The sequence below is a fragment of the Geotrypetes seraphini genome, chromosome 7, assembly GCF_902459505.1.
Source record: "Geotrypetes seraphini chromosome 7, aGeoSer1.1, whole genome shotgun sequence".
Taxonomy (NCBI): domain Eukaryota; kingdom Metazoa; phylum Chordata; class Amphibia; order Gymnophiona; family Dermophiidae; genus Geotrypetes; species Geotrypetes seraphini.
The window spans coordinates 91,682,125-91,701,891 of record NC_047090.1 but is presented as its reverse complement, the minus strand read 5'-3'; the positions used below and the strand labels follow the sequence as shown (position 1 = coordinate 91,701,891).

The 19,767-nt window shown below is 44.5% G+C and overlaps 1 protein-coding gene across 1 annotated transcript in view; it reads left to right on the top strand.

The window, feature by feature from the left end:
• Positions 1–3,132: 3,132 nt before the first annotated feature.
• The window catches only part of AKAP6 (A-kinase anchoring protein 6), a 629,015-nt gene continuing 612,380 nt past the window's right edge, over positions 3,133–19,767 (top strand). The window contains exons 1-3 of the mRNA XM_033953244.1: positions 3,133–3,177; positions 3,455–3,706; positions 14,028–15,803. Of these exons, the coding sequence (XP_033809135.1) occupies positions 3,133–3,177; positions 3,455–3,706; positions 14,028–15,803 (2,073 nt within the window). The remainder of the gene's footprint in view (positions 3,178–3,454; positions 3,707–14,027; positions 15,804–19,767) is intronic.

The window sequence follows — 19,767 nt, the reverse complement described above, 5'->3', positions numbered from 1 at the left end:
TTTGTATTGATTAACCACATGTAAATAATTTCTGCTAGTTTTTGTAAAAGTCTTGCATATGTACAGTGTAGTCCTCTTTTAATTTTAGTTTTGTAATCATGTATACCGCATAGATATTTAATAAGCGGTATATCAAATGTTAATAAACTTGAACTTGAATGCAAGCAAACCAGGCTCAGCTGTTGATTTTCAACTTGTTCATAAATAACAGAGGTGAGTACATACAGTAACCCCATTTTAGACAACCTAGAAATCAGTACTGATATGGGCCAGGTTGGGACGTGTGTAATTCTAAGAGTATTTATGAAAAGGATCTGTCCATATAGAGCCTCTTCTGAAATGCATGCAGGAGCACACCTGTATTTGCCTGTACTCACAATGGAAGCAGCCATTTTACACAGGAAAAACTAAGGAGGAACACAGGAGGAACTCTGTAAGGTACACATGTGAGTTGGTATGTCATGACTTAACACAAGTTACAAGGGTAGGCCTATTTTGCAAATCTATATGCATACATAATGCTAATTAACAACAGAGTCTTATTTTCATTTTGGGTAAATAGGCAATAGAGAATTAAGGAGGCGAATTCGCTTAATTCCACCTGAGACAAAAGAACACCTTTAAAATAAAATACATGATGAAAGAGCAGCTGTAATTGCTGATGCTGAAATATTGGGACATACATGTGCATTCCCTTTCTGAAATAGGGCATACATATGTAGATTTTGGTTATGTCCAAGTCTTGCCCAGACAATGCCCCTTTGCAATCTAATCTAATCTTTTATTTATTGATTCAATGCAATTACAGCAAGAGAAGCCCTTGTTAGGGCAGGGGGAACTTAAAGGTCATATCGGTTTTACAATTAACTCATTATACAGATATATATGCAATCTACATATAGTGAAAATTTATGCTGCCTGGATGTCCATCATCTGAAACCAAACATGTCCAAGACTGAGCTGTTCCTCTTTCCTCCTAAACCCTCTGCTCCTTTCCCTCTGTCTCTGTAAATAATACTGTCATCGTTCTAGTCTCCTCTGTTCATAACCTTGGAGTAGTCTTCGATTCCAACCTCTCATTTTCTATGCATTTCCAACAAATTGCTAAGGCCTGTCGTTTCTGTCTCTACAACATTACAAAAATTCACCCCTTCCTCTCTGAGCACACTACCTGGAACCTTGTCCACACTCTCGTACCCTCACATTTAGATTACTGCAATCTACTTCTAATTGGTCTCCCACTGTCACCTCTCCCCCTACAAACTCTGTTGCATGAGTCATCCTCTACCAATCTCACTACACTCATGTTACCCCTCTCCTTAAATCACTTCACTGGCTCCCTATTTGCCTTCACATATAATTCAAATTCCTATTACTAATCTACAAGTGTGTTCATTTTGCTGTCCCTCAATAGCTCTCCTCTCTACTTCTTTCTCCTTATGCACATCCCAGAGAACTCCATTCCTGCTCTTAGCTATACCCTTTACCTCCACTGCCATTTCCAGACTTTGTCCCTTTCATCTAGTTGCTCCATACGCAGGGCAGGATTAATTCGAGGGCCCCTAGGCACATGAGTACACTGGGTCCCCCGCCCCACCCCACCATGCGCCCAGGCGGAAACAGGAAGCTGCGTCAGAGGGAAGCTTTGGGCAAGCAGCACCGCTTGCACAATTACAGTTCCTGTTGCCTTTCTTACCTGCGTTGCTTGCTTGTCTTACTTTCCGTCGATGGGGGGGGGGGGAGGGCCCGTTGCCGATCGGGGGAGGGGCCCCACGTTGCCGATCGATGCTAGAGGGGTCCATCGCCGTTTGGAAAAAACAATGTTCATGCCCTCCTTCATCGGGCCCCCCTGACCATTTCAGGCCCTAGGCACGTGCCTACTTGGCCTACTTGTTAATCCTGCCCTGTCCGTACGCCTGGAATAAATTATCCGAGTTTGTCCACCATGCCCCTTCCCTTGTTTAAAAGCAGACTGAAAACCCAACTTTTTGATACAGCCTTCAATCCATAACCCTAATTCCTACTGCTCACCACCTTAGACAGCAGATTAACCATCCCCATTACTGTATCCCCACCCTGGCATCCTGTTATCTGTCTTGTCTGTTAAGATTGTAAGGGACTGTCTTTTTTGTGTCTCTGTACAGCGCTGCATACAGAAATAATTAATAGTAGTAGTACTAAATATGCAACTACATATACCCCCCTTTTATGAAGCCATGCTAGGCTTTTTTATCGCTGGCCGCAGCAATAAAAGCTCATAGAATTCCTGTGAGCATCAGAGCTAATACCGTCACAGCTGGCGATAAAAAAAGTCTAATGCGGTTTCATAAAAGGGGGCCATAGTGAAAATTTATGCATGTAAATACTAGTGCTGCCCGATTCAGGGAAAAATGTTTTGATTTGATTCAATTTGGCCTATTGAATTGATTTTTCAATTTGATTTAATTCATTTTTCCTGTCCAGTTGGGTGTTTGTGTTTTTTTTCAAATGACCTGGCGGGTTTATTCCCCTCCATGCAGCATTTTGCCCTTCCTCTCTTCCATTATGATATGCAACATTTCTTTCTATCTCCTCATGCACCATCTCTTCCTGGCCTCCACCCTATGCCCAACATTTCTCCCTCTCTCTTCTCCATGCATGTCTTCCTCCCCTCCACCATAAGCAGGATTTATCCCTTTCACCCCTTTCTACCTCTCCTCTCTCTTCCTCTCCTCCACCCCAAGAATTCTTCCTCTGTCCTCTCTCCCCCCCATGTGCAGCACCTTTCCTCCCCTCCTATACCCCTAAGCAGCAGCTTTCCTCCCATCTAACCCATTCATCTGTGTAGCAGCTTTCCAACCCTCCCATCCACCTGTGCAGTAGGTTTTCATCTTTCCCTCCCATCCCCCTGTGCAGCAGCACCCCACCAACTCTCCCACCATGAGACCTGACATACCTCCAAGGCCTCCTACAGCAGCTGTGGCAGTGGACGGTCAGCAGCGGCATCACTCTGAATGGGCTACTCACGGCTTGCCCCGCTAGGGCTTCCCTCTGCTACATCATTAGTGACGCAGCAGAGGGAAGGTGGAGCAGGCTACGAGCAGCTCGTTAAGAATTATGCCATTTCTGACTATCCACTGCCGCCTCAGAGGTATGTCAGGTCTCGGACAACGAATCGATGTGAATCGATTCACGAAAGTGAATCGGTGAATCAATTTGAATCGGCGAATTGGGCAGCACTAATAAATACCTGTATCTAGAATCAGATTGTACACATATGCATGATCCATACATGTAAATGCCTTATTTGCATCCATAAATTGTGACTAGGACTTCTAAAATAAAAACAATTATGTCCTGCTATCGTACTGTATCTGCTGGACACAGTTTTCAGGAGTAAAACAAATAAGAATGCAGCTAATCACAGAGTCAAGTGTACGACCTTGATTAAGGGCTTTTTTCTTTCTTGCCACAGGACATATGTGAAGATATCTCAGACCACGTCGAGCAGATCCATGCTTTACTGGAGACTGAATTCTCTCTCAAGCTGTTGTCCTATTCTGTCAATGTGATAGTTGACATCCATACGGTTCAGCTACTCTGGCATCAGCTGCGAGTCTCTGTCCTAGTCCTGAGGGAACGCATCCTACAGGGATTGCAGGACACCAACGGAAACTACACCAGGCAGACAGACATCCTGCAAGCATTTTCTGAGGAAGCACAGGAGGTATGGCATACTAGCCAAGCAAAGAAGTGCCACTTGACCTCTTTAGGGGCAGTATTAGCAAGCTCTCATCTTCATTAATGGGAACATATTTGCATGTATGGTGAAAAGTGACAAAATTTGCTAGGCATCCAATTCAAAAAAGTAATGGAAGAGGATTTGCAAATGCATTGTGAGAGGCACTTTTACTGGAATTTTCCTGTCTATTTCATCCCAAAATTTCCATTACATTTCATTCCATTTTGTCCTGATAAAAATGGCCTCAATAGTCAAAAAGCTGAGTTCCTAAATTTAAACTCCTAAATATGTGCCTATTTTCAGCCAAACATAGGATCCTAAGTTTTCAGCTGAATAGTCACCTAGATTTAGGCAATTACTGGCAAATTCTATAAAGTCCACTTAAAGTTAGCTGCTTACATTGGTGTGCCTAGTCGATGTAGGCATCTAACTTAATTGGTTAATAGGTTTAATTGGCACTGATAATTGACAATTATGAGGCTTAATTGATATTAACTGAAACAGGTGCTTAGTGATCTGAGGGTATTCTATAACAGTGCACAAGGCACAAAGCACAAGGGTGCCTAGAGAGATAGGCGTGTGGTTGGCACCTAGGTATGTTGTTACAGAATCGAGCTGTTAGAGGGGATTCTGTGTAGGTTGCCCAAAGTTATGTGCTCAGTTTTGCACAGAGATCAAAGATCTGCGTACAAGGACTCCGATTCTATAAATGATGTCTAACATTTGGCGACTAGATTGGCACACCTAGCTGATCTAGGCCTAACTGTAAATGGTTTAATTGGCATCGAAAATTGGCAATTAACTCACAGTTGATGTTAATTGCACTTAATTAAATGGTAGGCGCCTAGTCCAAGGTGCCTACCAGAAAGTAGGTGTGGTTAGGGGGTGGATCGTGGGCATGATTGTCATGTAGGCACCTGTTTTGGATGTAGGTGCATGTAGTCGTCTAACAGGTGCACCCATTTAGGCCAAGATTACCCTGGCATAAATAGGGTATGCCTAAGGTTAGGACGCCGATTGACGCCTAAGTCCACTTTAAGTGCCACTAAGCACGATTCTATAAAACACACCTAATCTATAATAATAAAACCCTAGCCGCGCATGCGCACTTGAAACTCCATGCCTCCGCATGCACAGTAGAAGAACCGCCAAGCAGAGAGGAACTGCCAAGCAGAGGAAGCACCGAGCAGGGAAGTGTTTCAGCGCAGTGGCAGCAGTCCTGATCTGCCAACCCCACCATTCCTTACCCAAAGCAGCAGTGGCAGCGCTGTAAACAGGCTGTTCGTGGCAAGCCTTGCCTTTCCTCTGCCACATCACTTTGGATGCGGTAGAGGAAAGGCCCTGTCGGGGCTGGCTGCGAACAGCCGGTTTACAGCGCTGCCACTGCTGCTTTGGGTAAGGAATGAGAGGATTGGCGGGTCAGGACTGCTGCCACTGCTACTGCTTTGGGGCACAGAGGGAGGGAGGAGGGGTTGATAGGTCAGGAGGCCAATAATTGAAAGCAAATGAGACAATCAAGGGAAATTACAAAAGGAAGGGTTTTAAGAAATCAAGTCTTCAGCAGGTTTGAAGGGATCAGGGGTCTAAACCAGGGATCTCAAAGTCCCTCCTTGAGGGCCACAATCCAGTCAGGTTTTCAGGATTTCCCCAATGAATGTGCATTGAAAGCAGTGCATGCACATAGATCTCATGCATATTCATTGGGGAAATCCTGAAAACCCGACTGGACTGTGGCCCTCAAGGAGGGACTTTGAGACCCCTGGTCTAAACTGATGTGTGCGGTCCTAATTTGCGATGTCTAGCAGTCAAAAGCATCTTTAAAAAGAAAGCATTTTAACTTGCTCTTAAATCTATCGATATATCATTCCAATTAAAGCCAATTGTGAGATGACATGCCAATATCAGCACTGATTAAGCCTATTGCTCAATTAAATTATATGCTGATATTTGGGACTAACTTTAGGCAGATTTAATAGAATCAAGGCCTTAGTTCAAAAATTAGAGCATGTTGTTAGTGCATGAGGTGGTAAATAGGGACTGTCATGACAGTTCTTGCTAATTCATACACTAAAACTAAACCATATGCCTTGTTAAGGGATAACAATTGGATATGTTATGGTCAGAAAATGGGAGTTGACTATACATTGCATCTAGTGCATAATATTTTACCGTGCATTAAGGGCTCCTTTTACGAAGGTGCGCTAGCGTTTTTAGTACACGCACCGGATTAGTGCGCGCTAGCCAAAAAACTACCGCCTGCTCACGAGGAGGCGGTAGCGGCTAGCGTGCACTATTCCACGCGTTAAGGCCCTAACGCACCTTCGTAAAAGGAGCCCTAAGTGTCCCTTGTACTTCAACCGAGAAATTCTATAAATGGTGCCTAAAGGTTAGGTACTAAGTCGTGCAGCGCAAAGCGTGATTCTATAAAAGTTAAGAGCACTTTATAGAATCATGCTTAGTGGTGCCTAAAGTGTGCTTAGGCGTCAGTAGGTGTCCTATCATTTGGAACACCCTATTTATGCCAGGGTTTTCTTGCCTGAGTGCACCTAAGTTAAGTACCTACGTGAAAAACACACCCACAATCCATCGCCTAACAACTACTCCTACTTTTGAGTAGGTGCCTTGAACTAGGTGCCTACCATCCAACTGAGTGCAATTAACCATCAGTTGCAAGTTGTCAGTTGCCAATTCTCGGTATCCCTAACTACTTGCGGGATAATACATCACTGATCAAATTTAAGGAAATGCTAAAGACATTCTTATTCCGCGATGCCTCTGTAACCTAAACTGTCCTTTTAAGGACGACTTAGTTTTTAGAAAAATCCTTTAATATTACTTCCCCAACCTTATGTTTTTACCTTTAAGTGTTTTCTTTTCTCTCTAATAATCGGAGTTCCTATCCCTTCTTTCCTCTTGTTCCTGTTCATCTTTGTCCTTGAATTGTTCTTTTCCCTTGGTCTGTTTTAGATTAAATTATACTTTTACTGGTATATTATTATGACATGTTTGTAATAATAACAATAATAATAATAACAACTTTATTTTTGTATACCGCCATACCCAGGGAGTTCTAGGCGGTTCACATCAATTAAACAGAATTTAACAAGAAATTACAATTAATCAGATTTACAAGCAACAAAGTTAATTGAGGTGAGCATGAGGGGGGGTTGTATAGGTCATTGGAGTTAGCGGGTTGGGAGAGAATAAAAGAGGGGGTAACGGGAGAGTTTGGGTGGTTTGTGGGACAGGTGATAAGAAGTGGAAGAGGGGGGGGGGATTAGGGATTGTAACCGTGGAATAAATGAGTTTTGAGTAGTTTTTGGAAATCGAGGTAGGTGGGGGCCTTGAGCACCGCCTAGAAGTCTCAAGTAGGCGGTAAATTTTAAATAAACTTGAAACTCAAACAATTAAGTTAGGCACCTAGATTGGCTAGGTGCACCGATTTAGGTGCCTAACTTTGGGCGTCATTGGTAGAATCAGGACCTGAGTGCAGATGCATTTAGGCCCTGATTCTACAAAGTACGTCCCGATTTTAGGCATCCTACAGCTGTCTAATCAGCCAATCGGGATGCACGTTTTTTTAAAAAAATGCTCCCCAGGCAGGCCGCCTATATTGAAGGCGAGGCCCGCAAGACACCTAGGCCCTGATTCTGTATAGGACGCCCGGGAGAAGTGTCCTATTCAGAATCGGCCTACACTAAACCCCGATTCTGTAACCGGCGTCCATGTTACAGACGCTGGTTAGAGAATCAGGTTAGATTAGACACGGCTTGCTACACTTATCGCGGCAAGGGATCTCTCTGCCGCTATAAGTATAGCGAGCCACGGCCCCCTGTCCGATCGCTGGCAGGAGGGTGCCCAAACCCTCCTGCCAGAAGATGCCCCCCCAACACTACTGACCGCCCACCCCGACACTACTAACCGCCCCCCCCCCCCGACATTACCGATCTCCCTCCCACCCCGACACTACCGATCGCTGGCAGGAGGGTGCCCAATCCCTCCTGCCCGAAGACGCACCCCCCCGGCGCTAACAACCCCCAAACCTCCACCCCACCAAACTAACCTTTTCTTAAGGCCAGATGGGTCTTGCCCATCCAGCCGGCAGGCCCGCCTCGTCGAAATGAGGCAGGCCCGCCCCTTCCAGGCCCATCCCGCCGAAGCCTAAGGCCTAATTGGCCCAGGCTGTAGAAGCCTGGACCAATCAGGCCTTAGACATAGCGGGTCCGCCCATCCCCACTTAATCTAAGGCCTTAGACTTAGTGGGGATGGGCGGACCCGCTATGCCTAAGGCCTGATTGGTCCAGGCTTCTAGAGCCTGGGCCAATCAGGCCTTAGGCTTCTGCGGGATGAGCCGGGAAGGGGCAGGCCCGCCTCATTTCGACAAGGCGTGCCTGCCGGCTGGACGGGAAATACCCATCTGGCCTTAAGAAAAGGTTAGTTTGGTGAGGTGGAGGTTTGGGGGTTGTTAGCATTGGGGGGGGAGGATGCGTCTTCGGGCAGGAGGGATTGGGCACCCTCCTGCCAGCAATCGATATTGTCGGGGTGGGGGAGGGTGCGTCTTCGAGCAGGAGGGATTGGGCACCCTCCTGCCAGCGATCGGTAGTGTCGGGGTGGGAGGGAGATCGGTAATGTCAGGGGGGGGCAGTTGGTAGTGTCGGGGGAGGCGGTCGGTAGTGTCGGGGGGGGGGCATCTTCTGGCAGGAGGGTTTGGGCACCCTCCTGCCAGCGATCGGACAGGCCGCGGCCCGCTATACTTATAGCGGCAGAGAGATCCCTTGCCGCAATAAGTATAGCGGCCGCGTCTACTTACAATGTAGACCAGCATTTTGCTGGCCTACATTTTAAGCGTTTCTTCCTCTACTAGGGAGACGCATAGGGCCGCTTAGGTTCGCCTAAGGCCCGCCTAAGGCCCTTAGGCGAGCTTAGGCATCTTGCGGGTCTCCCTAGGCTCCCGGAGGCGCCTTCAATATAGGCGGCCTGCCTGGGGAGCATTTTTTTTAAAAAAACGTGCATCCCAATTGGCTGATTAGACAGCTGTAGGACGCCTACAGCTGCCTAAAATCGGGACGCACTTTGGAGAATCAGGCCCTTACTGTCCCCTCAACAGGAAGTGGTATGTGAAGTTCTTCAAATAGCTAATACACCTAATGCTTGGTGAAGAATAGCTCACAGCCTTGTGCTTACTGTGCATTAATTTTTTATTTCAAACACAGTGACCATACTTTAGAAAACATACCACTAACTCCGAGGGGCCCTTTTACTAAGCTATGTTATGCATAACATGTGCCTATCACAGCAAAAATGGCCTAATGTGTGGGATGTGTGAAAGCATTCTGCGTTAGTTTTTACCATGTGTGTGCACCAACAGTGTGTTAAATTTTTTTTCTTTTTTTTGAGGGGACATGTCAGAGCTGGAGAGTTCACAGTCTATATTGGTCCTCACAAATAGAGAAAAAATCTTTATGAGTGAAGCTAATTAATTACAGTCATTCAATCAGTCAATGCTGCACTCTTTCACACTATCAAAGAAGTTTTTTGTATAGTTCATTGATAAATAAGCTTTTAAAGCATAATAAATAAGTATCTGAAGTACAAAATACTTTCAATTTTTATGACCTCAGCGGCTACACTCCAGCATCATATTTCATGTAAAGCTGGAGTTAGACCATAGCCAGCCTCCTCCTCATCGGCCATTGTTTAATATCATGTGATAGCTAAATAAATTACGGCGGGCTCAGTCTCTGGCAGTGTTAAAGGCTCAGTTAAAAGCCCACCTCTTTGAGACTGCTTTTTCTCCTAACTCCTCTCATGTTGGGTTCTGCATCCCCATCCCTATATGTCATGTCTGTTTGTTCAAGTTAGATTGTAAGCTCTTCTGAGCAGGGACCATCTATAAATGTCAAATGTACAGTGCTGCTTATGCCTTTCAACACTATATAAGTGATAAGTAGTAGTAGTATGCTGTATATTTATCTATAAACCTTTAGAGCAGAATGATAAAGCTATGACACTATTTTATGCTAAATTAAATATATTATATATTTTTTTTTACCTGTGTAGTTTGGTCATTTAATTTTTCTAATCATGTTGATTCCATTCTCTGGTTTCTGCCTTCCTCTGTCTTGCCAGAGTTTCCTGTCTTCTTCATTTCCTCCATTACATTCATCTCCAGCATTGATCTTTTCCTTTCAATTTCTTCCATTTATTTTTCTGCCTCTCTGTCCAGATTGCATTATTACAACCTTGTCTTCAGTTTCCTTCTTTTTACTACATCTTCTTAAAGGTTTCCTCTCTTTCTCTCACCCTCACCCTGGCCCTCCCCTTCCCCATATTTCTCATATTTCCATTAACTGCATCCTCCTTCCATCTTCTCTCTCTCTTCCTAGTCCATCCAGTCTCCTCCCTTTCTCTTTTCCTTCCAACCAGTGTCTCCCCTTCCATCAACTGTTTCTCCCTCTCTCTCCACTTCCATTCAGTGTTACCCCTTTTTCTCTTTTTCATCCAGATTCTCTTCTCTCTTCACCCCCCTCCTCCACTACAGTCATCCAGTATCTCCTCCGTCTTTCTCTCTCTTACGTCCTCACAATCCAACATCATCTGTATTTGCTCCCCATCTAACATGCCCTTTTGTCTCTCATCCCTTAGCATTACCCTATCCGTCGCCTCCCCCCCATTCAGCATCATCTGTCTCTCCCCCAGTACTCCTGTCCCACTCTTATATTCTTTCCTCCATCATGCCACATGGTAATAACTCTTTTCTGCTCACCCTACTATTGTCCCATTCCTTTCCTCTCTTCCTCCTGGTCACTCATGGAAGCCTCTTCCTGGTCCCTTCTGTCTGGAATGCTTTTAGGAATCAGAAGCTCTCTTCTCTGCCTGTCACCCATGCTGCAGGGCCCTAACCCTATGCATGCCCCTGCTAGTTTCCCACTCTTCCCTGCCTGCCACTCGCTCTTCCTCCCACCACTGCCACATGCAAACAAAAGTAATCTGTGCTGCAGGGCCCTAATGCTGAGTGTATTGCTGATGGCTTCCTTCCTCCTCTTATGATATAACTTCCTATTTCACAGAGGAAGGCGGCATTGGCACACACAGCATTAGGGCCTCATGGCATGGGTTAGATTTGTTTGCATGCTGCTGTGGTGGCAGCAGGAGAAAGAGGGCAGTAAATGAGTGGCAGGCAGGGAAGGGAGGGAAGCTCACCTCACCAGGCAGTCAGGGGTCCCTTGTAGCTGTATGGTTCTGTTTGCCCCCCTAATGCCGGCACAAATGGAATTTGTTGCCAATTCCAATTTATTGATTGCTAATGCCTCATTAACTAATTCATTTGTACACACACTTGCCCTGGGCACCCAACTTTGGGTGAGCTATATAGAATCCGGGGGCATGTGTAGAAATAGACATTTATCACAGTTGCCCTGATGGAAAAAAGTTTAGATTTTGGCATTAATATTAGTTGCTCTTTTTTATGTTAGTAACTTAGTAATATAGTAAATGATGGTAGCTAAAGACCTGAACGGTCCATCCAGTCTGCTCATTAGTTATATCCATCAAAAAGGACGTTCCCCACAGTGGTGTAGCAAGGGAGGTTATCACCCAGGGCAGTTTCACCCTGCATTGCTGCACCATGCACCCCCTTCCTCTTCACCGCCATTTGAGCGCCCCTCAACTCTTCATGCTTGAGTGCTCCCTAACACCTCCCCCACCCCCGCACACCTCTTGAAATGTTCACCAGCACGAGCATCTCCTTCCACCTACCGCTTGCGCTGGCCTCAGCTCCCCTCTGCGTGCATCGCTATATTATTTATTTATTGGGATTTATTAACCACCTTTATGAAGTGATTCATCCAGGGCGGTATACAACAAATTTAAATCAGGTACTAGTATTTTCCCTATCTGTCATGGTGGGCTTACAATCTCACTATGGTACCTGGGGCAAAGGAGGGTTAAGTGACTTGCCCAGAGTCACAAGGATCGACACTGAGATCGAACCCGCAACCTCAGGGTGCTGAGGCAACAGCTCCAATCACTACATATTCTATAGCTTTCTACCCCATAGCAATATGTCACAATCCTGTAATACACTGCTCTTGCACATTCACTGTAGTGTGTTAGAAACAGTAATAAACACTGATAATGTGTCTTCATTTATGACCTTCAATAAAAAATGTGGATTCATCAGATGAGCACCATAAAATAACATGCTTATAATAACTGCATTGTTTGCACTGATAGCTGGATTATCAGGGGTGGGGGATGGAAAATGTCAAGTTCTTCACAAACCTCTGCTGCCACATGAATAAACTCAGATCCAACTTTTATGCACTTGCTTCTGGGAAGATTTTTGGCAGTGCTTCAGTAGCAACGCTGGAAGGAGCCCAAGTCAGTGACATTTTATAAACTGTACAAATGGGGATTTGGCTGATTTATTTGCCTATTCATTGGGTTTTCTGCCAACCTAGAAGTGTTGTCTATGACAAAAATTGGGCTCCTAAAGCAAAATTTTGCTTTCCAGCAGCAATAGGCAATAGGCTAGTAATGGTCGGTTCTGCTTGGCAATGTTTAACATAAGAACATAAGAACATAAGAACTGCCATCTCCGGATCAGACCCATGGTCCATCGAGTCCGGCGATCCGCACACGCGGAGGCCCAGTCAGGTATACACCTGATGTAGTTTTACCACCCATATCCCTCTATGCCTCTCATAAGGAGATGTGCATCTAATTTGCCTTTGAATCCTAGCACAGTGGATTCCTTAATAACCTCCTGTGGAAGAGCATTCCAGGCGTTCACCACTCGCTGCGTAAAGCAGAACCTCCTGACATTTGTCCTGGACTTGTCCCCCCTTAGCTTTAAACCATGTCCTCTTGTCCGTGTCACGTTGGACAGTGTAAATAATTTGTTTTTCTGCTCTATTTTATCGATGTCTTTCAGTATTTTGAACGTCTCTATCATGTCCCCTCGCAGCCTCCTCTTCTCAAGGGAGAACAGTCCTAGTTTCTTGAGTCGTTCCTCATATTCCAAGTTCTCCATACCTCTTATTAGCTTCGTTGCTCGTCTCTGCACCCTCTCCAGCAGTTTTATATCCCTCTTTAGTTTGGGAGACCAATGTTGGACACAGTATTCCAAGTGTGGTCTGACCATTGCTCTATAAAGCGGCATTATGACTTTCTCCGATCTGCTCATGATTCCTTTCTTTATCATTCCTAACATTCTGTTCGCTTTCTTTGCCGCTGCCGCACATTGTGCCGACGGCTTCAGGGTCCTATCTATCAGTACACCCAGGTCCCTTTCTTGTTCGCTCTTACCAAGAGTTGCTCCTGACATTCTATACTCGTGTTCCTTATTCTTACTGCCTAAATGCATTACTTTGCATTTCTCCACGTTGAACTTCATCTGCCATTGCTCTGCCCATTTCTCTAACTGATACAAGTCGCTCTGGAGTTCTTCGCTATCTTTCTGCGTTCTGATTGTCCGGCATAGCTTTGTGTCGTCTGCAAACTTAATGATCTCACTGGATATTCCGTCTTCAAGGTCATTGATATAAATGTTAAATAGGATCGGCCCAAGTACCGAGCCCTGGGGCACACCACTAGTCACTTTCTCCCAGTCTGAGAACTTCCCATTTATGCCCACTCTCTGCTTCCTGTTTTCCAGCCATTTGCCTATCCACCTGTGTATATCTCCCTCTATTCCATGGCATTGTAGTTTCCTGAGAAGTCTTTCATGCGGAACTTTGTCGAATGCCTTCTGTTTATTAAATTTTATGTACCGCTTTCTTGTAAAGAAAACAAGGTGGTGTACATTTTCAATAAAATTGGGAAAAGAACTCCATAAGTCACACAGTGCAGTAAGAAAAGAGACATAGGGGCTGCTACAACCCTCAGGGCTAGTGTCCCCATACACTTGGGTGTAAAGTAACATAGTAACATAGTAGATGACGGCAGATAAAGACCCGAATGGTCCATCCAGTCCGCCCAACCTGATTCAATTTAAATTTTTTAATTTTTTCTTCTTAGCTATTTCTGGACAAGAATCCAAAGCTCTACCCGATACTGTGCTTGTGTTCCTAATGCCGAAATCTCCATTGAAACCTACTCCAGCCCATCTACACCTTCCCAGCCATTGAAGCCCTCCCCGGCCCATCCTCCACAAAGTTGGGTGTTTAAGGCAGCTTTGAATTTTTCATGTGAGGATTTGGTCTGCAGTTTAGGTGGGAGAGAGCTCCAAAGCATAGGCCTTAAAAAGAAATCACAATTATTATTATGCTTTATTTACAAAGTCATTTCTTTTAACCTGTTTTAGGACCGGCTAGACTCTTTGACTGAAGTGGATGACTCGGGGCAGTTGACTATCAAATGCTCTCAGAATTACCTGTCATTGGACTGTGGTATCACTGCATTTGAACTGTCGGACTACAGTCCCAGCGAGGATCTGCTGGGTGGCTTGGGTGGCACGACCTCCAGTTGCACAAATGCAAAACCATTGGACTCCTTGAGCTGTAGTGCTATGGAAAAAGACTTCCCAGAGCTTGACAGGAGTGTGGGATTGCTGAGTGTTACCACAGATCCTGCTGCCTCAGAAAGTAGGGGAATCAATTCACTGCCGTCAACAGAAAGTAAAGGTGAGAGTCATGGCAGTACGACCACACCAGTTCCAACAGGACTTTCATGCTCATCTCCTCCTGGAATGTTTTCTGGTGGTACAAATGTTCATGCCCAAGGTGATACATTGGAAGACAGTGAGCCTGTCTCTGAGTTAGTGAATCATGACTGCCATCCAACATCGAAACCCAGTGATACAAGAGGTAAGCCAGATCCTCATTGCGAAAATTCAATTCCTAAAAGGCCAATCAGGGACTGCTTTAACTATAACGAGGATTCACCCACACAGCCTACACTACCAAAAAGAGGCCTATTTCTAGAAGAGGGCAAAGAGGTATTTCCTGATGATATGCTGACCAACGGAACATCCAATCACTTGTCTTCCCTTATATCAAAGAACGAACTCAGCAGGAGCACTCCTTCACTGTTGGAACACCCAGACAGGTCCAAACTGTGTTTGTCCTTAGAGTCCTCTTATTGTAGCAGTCCTTCTGTTGTAAGCCAATCCAATGATTGTTTATTTAAATTGGAAAACAAAAGATTAGACTGTATCACAAAAAACTCTCATAATAACAGTACAGTAAATCCTAGTAGATCTGATGGCCATAATCCAAAAGAAAAACGAAGGCATAGAAAGTCACGTGACACCCCTGAGGCGAATCTGGATCAGACTTCAGGTAAGCCTAACACAGTTTCACCAAAGCAGAAGGGCAAACGATGGACATCAGCTGTGGAAAATGGAATCTCTTCAGGTACCTCCGAGTCAATGGAGGAAACGGACTCTGCCTCTGTGGGTTTTAATCAGACAAGTCCAAGTTCTCAGATTCAGAATAATACAGATTCATCTTTGCCACCATATGCCCTGAAGAAGTGGTCTTCTACTGGCTCAGGAACTATAAATGCCTCTACTCTTGCATTTTCAGATAGTAAAAACAAAAAGGGCTCCTCTTCTTTAAGTTACGCGAGCTCTAATGAGAAACACAGCAGGGCCTGGTATGGCTCAGATGAATATTTAGCGCTTCCATCTCATCTCAAACAGACAGAAGTGTTGGCACAGAAGTTAGAAAACTTAGCAAAGATGGTGCCTCAGAACCCTTTAGGAGAGACCATTCAGAACATTGATGATTGGGAGCTTTCAGAAATGAATTCAGACTCTGAAATGTACCCTATTTTTCCAATGAACAAGAAGCACAAAAGCTTGGGTCGAGTGTCTCCAAGTTCATCAAGCGACATTGCACCATCATTAGATGACAGTATTGAGTCTGGCCCTCTAAGTGACATTCTTTCTGATGATGACCTGTTTGTGCCAGTGTCTTCCACTAGAAAACACCCAGCAGAGAAACTGGCGAGACCCTTGCAAGATCGGCATTCTGGGATGAGTGAGAAATCCAGCATAAGTAAATCTGCTTTAATTCAGCAACTGATGCAAGATATTCAGCAGCAGGAGAACTATGAAGCCATTTGGGAAAAAATCGAGGTAAGATTCCAAAAATCTCATATGAAGCTGTTATAAATAACATGAAGTTAATATGACAAGCAAAAAGCAAGGCATGCCAAAGTAATTAGATAAACGTTATGACATAATAGACTGACCAGAATTTCAGTTCAACAATAGTACTGTCATAAGAACATAAGAATAGCCCTACTGGATCAGACCAATGGTCCATCAAGCCCAGCAGCCCGCTCCCATGTCTGCAGGCTTAATTCTTTTATGTCAAAAATTTTAGTTGACTAACTTTGATGTACTTAACTATTTGCAGGTTAGATTTTGGAAAGATTATATGACTCTCAGCAGTTGTTTAGAATTCCCGCAATATGACACTTCTGAACTGATGTCAAGGTTGACTGCAACTATGCTTTTGAGCTGTGATCTAATGATTATGATCAGGATTTTTAAAAGAAAGAACATTATATGAGAAGGTAGCCAGATGCCGAGTTGATTTCTATTTGCTCTAGTCAATCATTTGACATTTTCAGTATAATTCAGATCTTGCTGTGAGGATTTCATTCTCTAACAGCTGTAATATGCAGCAACATATGTTATGGGTTCATATTGGTAAGTTTGTTAAAGCACAAATACCTCACCAAAGAAGCAACGGAAAATGGTCTTCCAGGAGCATTTGACTTGACTTCAGTCCCAAAGTTCAAGCATCTCTTGACACAAAGTGATGGACAGGATGGAGAACAGAATACCATCTGGTGAGCTGCTGCAACCGGATGTCACTGCTATTTATGCAAAACTAAAAACAGGTGCAAAGGTATTAGATGCCGTAGCACACCTAGTCCCATCAGGTTTTCCTTTTTATAACGATTGTATTTCTCCCCCCACCTCCCTTTTGGCACTGTTAGTCTGGTGATTTTTTTTTTTATTGTTATTTTGTTTGTATTGTAATGTTTGTTTTAATTCTATTATCCCCATTTTTAATATTGCACCTCGCTTAGTAGCTCTGATAAGTGACTATCAAAATTTGTAATAAACTTGAAACAATACATTTTATTTTAGTATTTATACACTGCTTATAACCTAAGTAGTTTGCATTCAGATACTTAAATATTTCACCCTATCTGTCCTGGTGGGCACACAATCTTATTAATGTACTTGGGGCAATGGAATATTAAGTGACTTGCCCAGGGTCACAATGAGCAGAGCTGGGCTTAAACCTGCAACCTCAGAGTGCTGAAGTTGCAACCCTAACCACTAGGCCACTCCTCCACTCTATGATTAAAGTGCATGAGATAAGATATGCATACACAGGGTTACCATATTTAGAGCTGTAAAATCCCAGATGCATGGCCCTGCCCTGTCCCGTTCTGCCCTTGGCCCTGCCTTGTTCTACCTCCAACCGCGGCTTGATATGCCACAAGCCCCCAGCCCTTACTCCACAAAACCTCGTCTCTTCTTTCCCAACCTCTGCACCGCATCAGGAGGGCCTCTGGGCATATGCAGATGCATGTGATGTCATCCGCGCATGCTCAGAGGCCTTGTAGACGTGGCTGGAGCTTGGAACTTTCCAAAACTGCTGGGTTTTGGAAATTTCATTCAGGCACCCTGACAGTCCTCTAAAAAGAGGACGTCTGGGTTTTCCTGGACATCTGGTAACCCTACAAGTACTGCCTCCTTGATATGCAACTCTACTTCATGCAATTTCATAGTGGATATAAGAACATAATAACATAAGAATTGCCACTGCTGGGTCACACCAGTGGTCCATCGTGTCCAGCAGTCCACTCACGCGGCAGCCCTTAGGTCAAAGACCATTGCCCTAACTGAGATTAGCCTTAACTGCGTACGTTCTGGTTCAGCAGGAACTTGTCTGACTATAACAATTTCTGGAAGAGCGTTCCAGTTTTTTACCACTCTCTGGGTGAAGAAGAACTTCCTTACGTTTGTACGGAATCTATCCCCTTTTAACTTTAGAGAGTGCCCTCTCGTTCTCTCTACCTTGGAGAGGGTGAACAACCTGTCTTTATCTACTAAGCTTATTCCCTTCATTATCTTGAATGTATCGATCATGTTCCCTCTCAGTCTCCTCTTTTCAAGGGAGAAGAGGCCCAGTTTCTCTAATCTCTCACTGTACGGCAACACCTCCAGCCCCTTAACCATTTTAGTTGCTCTTATCTGGACCATTTCGAGAAGTACTGTGTCCTTCTTCATGTACAGCGACCAGTGCTGGACACAGTATTCCAGGTGAGGGAGTACCATGGTCTGGTACACCGGCATGATAACTTTCTCCAATCTATTCGTGATCTCCTTCTTAATCATTCCCAACATTCTGTTCGCTCTTTTCGCCGTCGCCGCACAATGCGCGGATAGCTTCATTGACTTGTCAACCAGTACTCCCTAGTCTCTTTCCTGGGGGGTCTCTCCAAGTACTGCACTGGACATCCTGTATTCCTGTATAAGATTTTTGTTACCGACATGTATCACCTTACAATTATCCACGTTAAACCTCATTTGCCATGTCGCAGCCCATTTCTCGAGCGTGTTTATGTCACGTTGCAGGTTTTCGCAATCCTCCTGTGTCTTCACTACTCTGAATAATTTCGTATCGTTTGCAAATTTAATCACCCCACTCATCGTACCAATTTCCAGGTCGTTTATAAATATGTTGAAGAGCACGGGTCCAAGCACCTAACCCTGTGGCACTCCACTCATGACGCTTTTCCAGTCCAAGTATTGTCCCTTTACCCCCACTCTCTGTTTCCTATCAACCAGCCAGTTTTTAATTCACGTGAGAATTTCACCCTTAATTCCATGGCTCGCAATTTTTCAAAGTAGTTGTTCATGCGGAACCTTGTCGAATGCCTTCTGAAAATCCAGATATATAATGTCGACTAGGTCACCCTTGTCTATCTGCCTGTTTACTCCCTTGAAGAAGTGCAGCAAGTTCATCAAGCAAGATCATCCTTTGCTGAAGCCGTGCTGACTGGTCCTCATCAGATCGTGTCCATCAAGGTGATCAATGATGCGGTCCTTTATCAGCGCCTGTACCATCTTTCCCGGTACTGAGGTCAGACTCACCATTCTGTAGTTTCCCAGATCTCTCCTTGAACCTTTCTTGAAGATCGGCGTAATATTTGCCACTTTCCAGTCTTCCGGAATTCTTCCCTATTTGATCGACAGATTGGCTATTAGTTGAAGCAGTTCAGCTATAACCCCTTTCAGTTCCTTGATTATCCTCGGATGGATGCCATCCAGTCCTGGGGATTTATCATTTTTAAGCCTATCAATCTACCTGCATACCTCTTCTAGATTGACCGTCAACTCTGTCAGTTTACTGTCTTCATTTCCTGTGTATAGCCTATCGGCTTCCAGTATGTTGTGTATGTTCTCTTCAGTAAATACAGACACAAAAAATGTGTTCAGTATGTTGGCGATGCTTTGTCCTCCTTTAGCACTCCCTTTATTCCATGGTCATCCAACGGCCCCACTGCTTCCTTCGTGGGTCGTTTCCCCTTAATATATCGAAAGAACGGATTGAAGTTTTTTACCTCCTTGGCTATTTTTAACTTGTAGTCTCTTTTGGCCCCTTTTACCGCCTTAAGGCACCTGCTTTGATTTGTTTGTGCTTTTTCCAGTTTTCATCCGTTTTTTACCTTTTCCATTCCTTAAACGAAGTTTTCTTGTCTCTGATCGCTTCCTTCACCACTACAGTGAGCCACGCCGGTTCCTTGTTCTTTTTCCTCTTGGATCCCTTGTTGATACACGGTATATATAGATTTTGTGCCTCGGTGATTATGTCCTTAAAAAGGGGCCATGCTTGCTCTAGCGTTTGTACAGTGCTTATCCTCTTCTTAATCTTCGTCCCCACCATGAGTCTCATCCCTTTGTAATTCCCTTTTTGGAAGTTCAGTGCTGTGGCCGTTGTTCTGGATCGATGTTTTGCCTCTGTGTCCAGGTTGAAGCAGATCATATTGTGATCACTGCTTCCCAATGTCCC